This window comes from Meriones unguiculatus, chromosome 9, assembly GCF_030254825.1.
Source record: "Meriones unguiculatus strain TT.TT164.6M chromosome 9, Bangor_MerUng_6.1, whole genome shotgun sequence".
Classification (NCBI taxonomy): Eukaryota; Metazoa; Chordata; class Mammalia; order Rodentia; family Muridae; genus Meriones; species Meriones unguiculatus.
This window is the reverse complement of record NC_083357.1, coordinates 54,332,077-54,340,729: the sequence shown is the minus strand read 5'-3', so window position 1 is coordinate 54,340,729 and position 8,653 is coordinate 54,332,077. Positions and strand designations below refer to the sequence as shown.

Here is an 8,653-nt window from a genome sequence, read left to right as displayed (position 1 = left end):
TAAGCCTACAACCAGCTGGTGAGGTCAATCTATCGATAATGGGAACAGGGACGCCTAAGTTCAGAAGGTGCATCATTGAAGAGGCCAGGTCTTCTTGATTATTTGTAAATTTACTTGAAAAATGTATCTGCTGAGTTCTGATCTCTAGCCCATGTTTCTGTCTAGCAGTGAACAACCTACAAGGAGAAGATTATTCCATGCCCCAAACATCTAGGAGGCTAGACATGTCAACAATATCTGCAGGCAAAAAACTTCCATAGCTGTACTGCAGAGGCACAGGCAGAGCACAGATAGAAGCTACCCTGCTAAGCTTAATAAATTTAACAGTGAGAAAGAAATAGTGGATGACTAAGAGTCACCACTGATGCAGTGGGAATAAGGGTTAAATAGATTGACTGTTGTGCAGACAGGCAGTCAGAGGGGCCATAGAGTTAACATCAATGTTGGACTTCAAGATGATTGGCTTTTTCATCAGCCTCTTGACCTGAGACAAGCTTAGCAGTGTAAAACAGAGGCCTGGTGAAGCTTCTCTCCATCAGTAGACCCCCTGCTGCTGTTGGAACTGAACAAGTTCTAGGCCTGCTCAGCACATGTTTATGTCAAAGCTGTGGGTCAGTCATCCATCTTGTGTTTATTCAGACTGAGCAACCCTAAATGAGGGAAGAAAAATCTTTTAAAGACTCTTACAAACTTTAGTCTTGGAGAAGACATGAGAATTTTGTGTTCCTGAATGTCCTCTCTGTGTTCCCTGTTTCTCTCTCTCTCTCTCTCTCTCTCTCTCTCTCTCTCTCTCTCTCTCTCTCTGTTTCCTTCTCTTTATTTTTCTCTGTCTCTCTTTGCATGTGCTTGTGTGTGTGTGTGTTTAGCTTTCTCCATCAGTTGGTTCTGTCTACTGTGATTTCCCTGCTTCTGTGTGCTGTAGTCAATATTTTTCTTGCCTTGTACTTTAGCTAGCAGAGTAAAGAAATTTATCAAGGCCCCCAGATGGTCACAGTCCTCCACTCAAAGCAGTTTCCTGTCCCTGTCCTGGCTGCACACTGCTGCTTATTTCTGTGCTGCAGACAGAGTGCCCATGTGCCTGTTGCTGTAATGCCAACTCTCAGCGCTGATTCCTACATACCCTACCTATGGATGGAGGCTGTACTTACCTCTTCTCATGAAGAAAGGCCCATTATCAACCCTTTAAAAACTTCTGACTTTTCAAACTATCTTTGATTGAAGTAAAATACCATGTGCATAGATTCAAACAACAAAACACCAGGTTCATTTCTGGGCATTCTTACATACATGCCTTCAAGTGTAGTGACTTTGTATTTCTTCCCTTGAAAGGAAGGATTCAGATTACCAATCACAAAAGATTCCTCAAGCTCTGATATCACAATAAGGAGTCTTGTATCCTTGCAGATCATGAAGAAGGACTGCCCAGTACTACTGAAAGGTCCTAAAGGATTCATGTGCAGCCCCAAGGCCTAGATAGTTCTTTGAAACACTGAGATGAGTCTTATATTCTTCGAATTCCAGGAAGTGGTGGTTCATCACGTGTTATACTGAGTAGGTTTTTAAAATGATATGTTTTGAAAGTAGGTATTTCTATGAGGAATTATGTCTAGTATCTAGTCATCCTTGCTTCTAGCAAACACATGCACTATAGTTTTCAAATCCCTCAGCTTTTTTCAGCTTACATTTACTCTTCCTGGAATCTCAAACATCCATTCCTCCCATTGTAACTCATGTTTCATCCTCACTATGTCACTCATCGACCTCTCAAGGTTTTCAGGGACTCTGCTCTGCCCCACAGCATCTGGCATCCTTCGCTTTTTTTCTGAGCCTCAGTGCAGGCCTTGCTGATGCAGGGCTGTTCTATTCTTCATGTCTTCAAAACAAGCACCATGCAGATGACACTGACTTCTGCTGCCAGCTTTCCCTGCAGCCTGCCCCTGTTTATCACTGCAGTGAGAGGAACAGTGTGAAGGGTAAACTGAGGAAAACACTTTCCAGCATGGCCTCTTTCTAGAGTGTGCCCAAAGAGACTATTTCCCTAAGAACTTTTTCTTTAAGTGAATGTCTTCTCTCTTCATACTCTGGGGAATCTTACCTTCCAGGCACCATTTCTCTTGTTCAAGTGAAAAGTAACAGGTATTCTCTACAATAGCAAAAATCTCTTTAATAATTACAGTTGAGAGGCTTTTGATGACTGCTTCTATTTCATTAAGGGTTATAGTTTATTTAAATTCTTAATCGATTTTGGTTTAACTCTGGTAAGTGGTATCTATAAGAAAATCAACCATTTCATTTAAATTTTCCAATGTTGTGGTGCACAGGTTTTTGAAGTATGATCTAATGGTTCTTTGTATTTCTTTAGTGTCTGTTGTCACATCCCCTTTTTTATTTCTAATTTTATTAATTTGGACACTCTTCCTTTGTCTTTTAGTTAGATTGGCAAAGGGTTTGTTTATCTTGTTGATTTGCTCAAAAAACAGCCTTTGGTTTTGTTATGTCTCTGTGGTTTTAGTACAGAATTCTACTAGACTTTCAAAGAAAAATTAATACACCTCAAACTATTCCATAATATAGAAACAGAAGGAATATTGCCAAACTCATTCTATGAGAACACAGTCACCCTGATACATAAAATACACAAAGACTCAACAAAGAAAGAAAATTTCAAACCAATCTCATGAATATTGATGCAAAAATACTCAACAGAATACTTGCAAACTAAATCTGGGGACACATCAAAAATACCATCCACCATGATCAAGCAAACTTCATCCCAGGAATGCACGGATTCAACATTTGAAAAATCCATCAACATAATACACCATATAAACAGACTAGAAAAAAACCCACATGATTATTTCATTAGATGCTGAAAAGATCTTTAACAAAATCCAATACTCCTTCATGTTTAAAGTCTTAGAGAGATCAAGGATACAAGCCACATATCTAAACACAATAAACACAATATATAGCAAGCAAATAGGCAAAATCAAGTTAAATGGAGAGAAACTTAAAGTATTCCCACTAAAATCAAGGATAACACTAGGTTGCCTGCTTTCACCATAGCTCTTCAATATGGTATGTTGGTATAATGTTCTTTTAAAATGTATACACCTTACCCTTGTTCATTCAAATACTGATTCCCCCACCCATTCTCTGGTTTCAATCCAGATATTGCATTGTGATACTTATTCTAAGCATCCTGTCTCAACTCTTGTGTAAACAGGCCTAAATAAAGCAACTAGGCACAATGTTGAGCTGGGAGGAGCCAGAGGACAGGAAAGAGGGGAGGAGCTAGAGGGCAGGAAATGAGTGAGAGGAGAACAGGCAAGTTTGAAGGCAGAGCAGGAGGATAGATCTTGGGGGACTTGGAGTATGAACCAGACCTAAGATTTCACAAAAAAGCAAATATAATGTGGAAAATCTAAATGTTAGGAGACTATGAGGGCTTGGAGGTTTAGGAGGGAGTAACTATTGCCCAGCATTGTGTTCTAGGTTAACTAAATAAATCTAGTCTCTGTGAGGTGATTTGGTTATACAGCTGTTTAGGAGAACAGCTTTACTAAAAGATAATTATTAGACAATATTAATTGTCTCCTACAACAATGGTAGTTGAAGTTCTAGATAGAGTAATAATACAAGTAAAGGAGATAAAAAGGATGCAAATTAAAAAAAAACAGAAGTCAAAGTATCACTATTCTTAGGTGATAAGATAGAATACATAAGTGACCCCGTGATTCTACCAGAAAACACCTACAGCTGATAAACACCTTCAGTAACGTGTCTGAATAAAAAATTAACTCAAAATGTCAGAAGCCCTCCTTTATAAAAGTGACAAAAGGGCTGAGAAAGAAATTAGAGAAACAACACCCTTCATAATAGCCACACATAATATAAAATATCTTGGTGTAACCCTAACCAAGGAAATGAAAGCCCTGTATGACAAGAATTTTAAGTATTTGAAGAAAGAAATTGAACATTTTAGAAGATGGAAAGATCTCCCATGTTCATGTATCAGTAGGATTAACATAGTAAAAATGGCCATTATGCCCAAAGCCATGTACAGATTCATTGTAATACCCATTAAAATCCTAGCACAATTCTTTACAGACTGAGAAAGAGCAACCATTATCTTTATATGGAAAAATAAAAGATTCAGGATAGCCCAAAAAATTCTGTACAATAAAAGAACATGTGGTGGTATCAGCATCCCTGATTTCAAGCTATACTGCAAGCAATAGTATTAAAAAATGCAAGATACTTGCATAGAAACAGACAGGCTGATCAATGGAACTGATCAATGGAAATAAATCCACACTCCTAAGGCCACTTGATTTTTTACCAAAAGCCAAAACCATACACTGGAAAACAGAAAGTATCTTCAATAAACGGTGCTGGTCGTACTGGATGTCTGCATTTAGAAAAGTGCAAATACACCTATATTCCTTACTCTGCACAAAACTCAAGCCCAAGTGGATCAAAGATCTTGACAGAAAACCAGAGATTCCAGATCTATTCAAAGACAAAGTGGGGGAAATTCTGGAACTCATTGGCATAGGAGACAAGTTCCTGAACAGAACAGCAACAGCACAGACTCTGAGATCAACAGTTAATAAATGGGATCTCATGAAACTGAGAAGCTTCTGTAAGTCCAAGAACACTGTCAATAGAACAAAATGGCAGCCTAGAGATGGGTAAAAGTTCTTCAAGAACAGTACATCAGACAGAGGGCTAATATCCAAAATATACAAAGAACTTAAGAAATTAAATACCAACAATCAAGTAATCCAATTAATAAATGGGATAAAGAGCTAAAGAGAGAATTCACAACAGAGGAATCTCGAATAGCTGAGAAGCAGTTAAAAATGCAGCTTCTCATATGAACTTACAGAGGTTGGCAGCAGGCATAAGACTAGCAAAGGATCAGACAAATGGGGACAGTGGGCATTCCCTCCCTTAGCTATGGAGCTGTTGGCAGTTTGTATCTGCTGAGAGAGAGAGATGCAGTTTAAAAATGCAGCTCCTGGTTCATAGACCACCCTCTACTGAGGGAACAAAGCTAAGAGTATATGAGAAGAACAGCTGGAAAGACAAAAATTGAAGTGTCTTATTTAAAAAAAGAGAGGGACAAAATGTGGTTGGTAGGGAAGTTGGATGGATCTGTTACAATTGGAGAGAGTAGATGAGTATAATAAAATTTTATTGCATAACATTCTCTAAAGAACCAATATAATGAGAAAAATAGATGAATTTTATCAGAGGTATGGGTGTGTACACTTTTACGTACACCCACCCCGTTAAATACCATAGGATACATATGGTTCATAACACAGGTGTCAGCTAGAGACCTGTCTGCTTAGGGTGAGGTTTCAAGTTTATTCACAGTGTCTTGTGCAGCCACCTGTGGTGCAGGTTTAAGGAGATCAGCAGAGGGCGTTGCTTTCTTAGATGTGGAGATGTGGGTTACATCTCCTTCAAGTGTCTTAGCATGACAGACTCACTGTGCAGACAGAGGTCCTTGCCCATGAGTGAGGAGTTTGATGAGGTCCTGAAGAAGACTTGCCCTGCGAGACTGGTGCAGTCAAGGACCAAGTGTCATTTCTTCTATGAACATGCTTCCTGTCACCTGTTCAGTTCTTGTGCTCCTCTTCATGCTCAGTAAGTTACATTTTACCCTAAGAGTTAATGATGTCTTTGTTGTACAACTATGGCAGTCTTTATCCTTCCTCCTCACATAGAACAGTAATTCCTCCTTGTTTGTTTTTTAGAAAGGAGCAATGGAGACTCAGTGACCCAGACAGAAGGCTTGGTCACTCTCACAGAGGGGATGCCTGTGATGCTGAACTGCACCTATCAGACTACTTACTTAGGTGTTTACCTCTTCTGGTACATGCAATATCTCAATGAAGCCCCTCAGCTACTCCTGAGGAGCTCCACAGACAACAAGAGGACAGAGCACCGAGGGTTCCACGCCACTCTCCACAAGAGCAGCAGCTCCTTCCACCTGCAGACGTCCTCAGCGCAGCTGTCAGACTCTGCCCTGTACTACTGTGCTCTGGGTGACACAGTGAGGGAGACTTCAGGAGAAGCTGCACACAAACCACAGGTGCAGGAGGCCTAGGGGAGCGGCCCTGTGAGGGAGGCTGTGTGCTTTCTCCAAGTGTTGCTCACCAGCTTCCTGAAAAACAGCATCAAGTCTCAGGTCAAATATCTAGAAACCTAGGATCTGTGGATATTCTGACAGGACAGGATGGAAGACAGTGCTAGAGACAACCCAGGCTGTGATCCCTTGAAATAAAGTTCTCTCCCTAACTGCAAGTCTTAACAGCAAACATCTCCAGGAAATGCCTGACATAGGATTTATCTCTACCAAGATGTCTTACAGAATCTAGGAACTCAAATTCTCTAACAATCTTTTGTTATTACCCTCAAATTTATGATTTAAATGAGAAACATAGACTCTAGTCTTTAAAATATTGCTTCAGTCTCATTCTACAAATTATTAAGATTCTTCCTTTCCTTGATCCATTTTGCAGAGCATCCCCCAACTTCTACTCTTAGTTATTTGTCTGCTGCTTTGAAGAGACACCATGGATAATCAAGACAGCTAGTGAAAGAAAGCATTTCATTGGAGGCTTGACCACAGTTTCAGAGGTGATCATCATGGTAGGGAGTGTAGGAGAAGGCAGGCAGGCAGGATGGCCCTGGAGTAGTAGCTGAGAGCTTACATCTGATCACAAGCAAGAGACAGAGAGAGGGAGAAGCTGGGCTTGACTTTGGCTTTGGGATTCCAAAGCCCAACACCAGTGATATACCTCCTCAGGCACGGCCATACATCCTGATCCTTCCTCAATAGTCCACAAAGTGGGAGCCAAACATTGATAAATGAGCTTATGGTGGCCATTCTCATTCAAACCACAATGCTCCCTGACAGCCTTCACTTAGTGAAGCTGCTCAAAAAATACAGTTGTTGGCAAGTCCTTCCATTTCCTACACACCATGTCTGAAACAGCCTAGTCATAAAAGACTCTGTCCAAAAATCCCTTCCCCTTAAAGTCTATTCTTGTCTGCCAGTGCACTTTGCTTCAATCCCGATGATGTGGTGTTTGCACTCACCTGGGATTAGAATTGGGTTCTCTCATATTTTTTCTGAAACATGAGAAAGGAGACCAACGTTTTGATTCATCTCACTTTGTAAACAAAATGTTGGTTTAAAATAAAATGCTCTAGTACTTATACTTATCTCTCTGCACATAAAGAAAGAGCTGAAATAATAATAATAATAAACCACATTGCCTTTCAAGAAATATTCATGTTTATATACACAATGATCAGCAATAAATTACACATTTTCTTACTGGTTAGAAAGCACCAGGGGATGTCAAATTGCTTCTCCAAACACCCAAAACTACTTCTAATGGCATAGCATAGAATAGAATCTCTTAGGTGAGAGCTTGTCAAATCCAATAAAAGCCAGAATGTAGACTTATATTTAACCAAATGTATTTTATTTATGGTTCTTAAACAACTTTACCTCCCATCCAACCCCCAACCTCAGTAGGAGATTAGTATGGAAAAGGGCTGTAGGCCTTTTTTATCCCCTTCCTGCTGATAAGGGTCCATGGGTCTTTAGGGGATTACCAAACTTAGCCTTCAAGTTACCAGCAGTCCAATCCAAAGGCCAATATTAAACAGCAACATGAAATCAGCAAAAGCCACAAGACTTGGATGGATTAACCCAAGACGTACTCTGGAACATTTATCTTTGTGAAGCATGAAGATCAACACTGTGATGTCAATCCAAAAAGGGATGCCTCCATGGGGCCTTTTATTTATCTTCTCTACCCAGAGTCCTCCCCCCACCAAGGGATGTTCTCAGCTGGCCAAAGTCAGTCCCTTTGCATGAGAGGGCTCATAGCAAAACATCATGTACCCTTTCACAAGCCCACCTCCAGTAAACATCGTGTGCAGCTTAAAGCAAAACATCACATGACAAAGCTGAGTCTTCAAGGAAACCAGAAACTTCTACTTCACATGAGTTCCAGACTTGGGAACCCTTCTTTTAAGTTGTTAGTTAGGTGCTTCAAAAGACTCCTCCAAATAATTGCCATTGGCTTGGTTATCCGCACAGAATTTGAAGATAAGACCCTATTTCTAGGGATACCACTTACTTTAGACAAGGACTTCTGGGAATTTAGCTAAAACTGACCTGAAGACTCCTCTCTGATGACAGGTTCTCACAGTATCCAAAGGTTTCATGCAAGAGTTCAAAGGAGAAAAGCAATAGAAAATCTTACCAAGCAATAGAAAGATTGTGAATCAAAACAATGACCCCACAGAGCTAAACAGAGAATTCTCTGTAGATAAATATAGAATGGCAGAGAAATACCTAAAGAAATGCTCAATGTCCTTAACCACCAGGGAGATGCAAATCAAAACGACCCTGAGATTTCACCTTACACCCCTCAGAATGGCTAAGATAAAATCCTCAAGTAACAACACATGCTGGAAAGGTTATGGTAAAAGGGGAACCATGCTCCATTGCCGGCAAGAATGTGAACTTGTACAACCACTTTGGGAATAAATTTGTTGCTTTCTCAGACAACTAGGAATACTGCTCCCTCAAGAGAGCATTCCTAGGCATATATCCAAA

The 8,653-nt window shown here is 40.1% G+C and overlaps 1 gene segment (V, D, J or C); it reads left to right on the top strand.

Moving 5' to 3' along the window:
- The first annotated feature begins 5,606 nt into the window (after positions 1–5,606).
- Positions 5,607–6,121, top strand: LOC132656469 (T-cell receptor alpha chain V region CTL-F3-like). The segment is given in 2 exon segments: positions 5,607–5,658; positions 5,769–6,121. Coding segments are annotated over 2 exon segments (405 nt in total).
- The last annotated feature ends 2,532 nt before the right edge of the window (positions 6,122–8,653 follow it).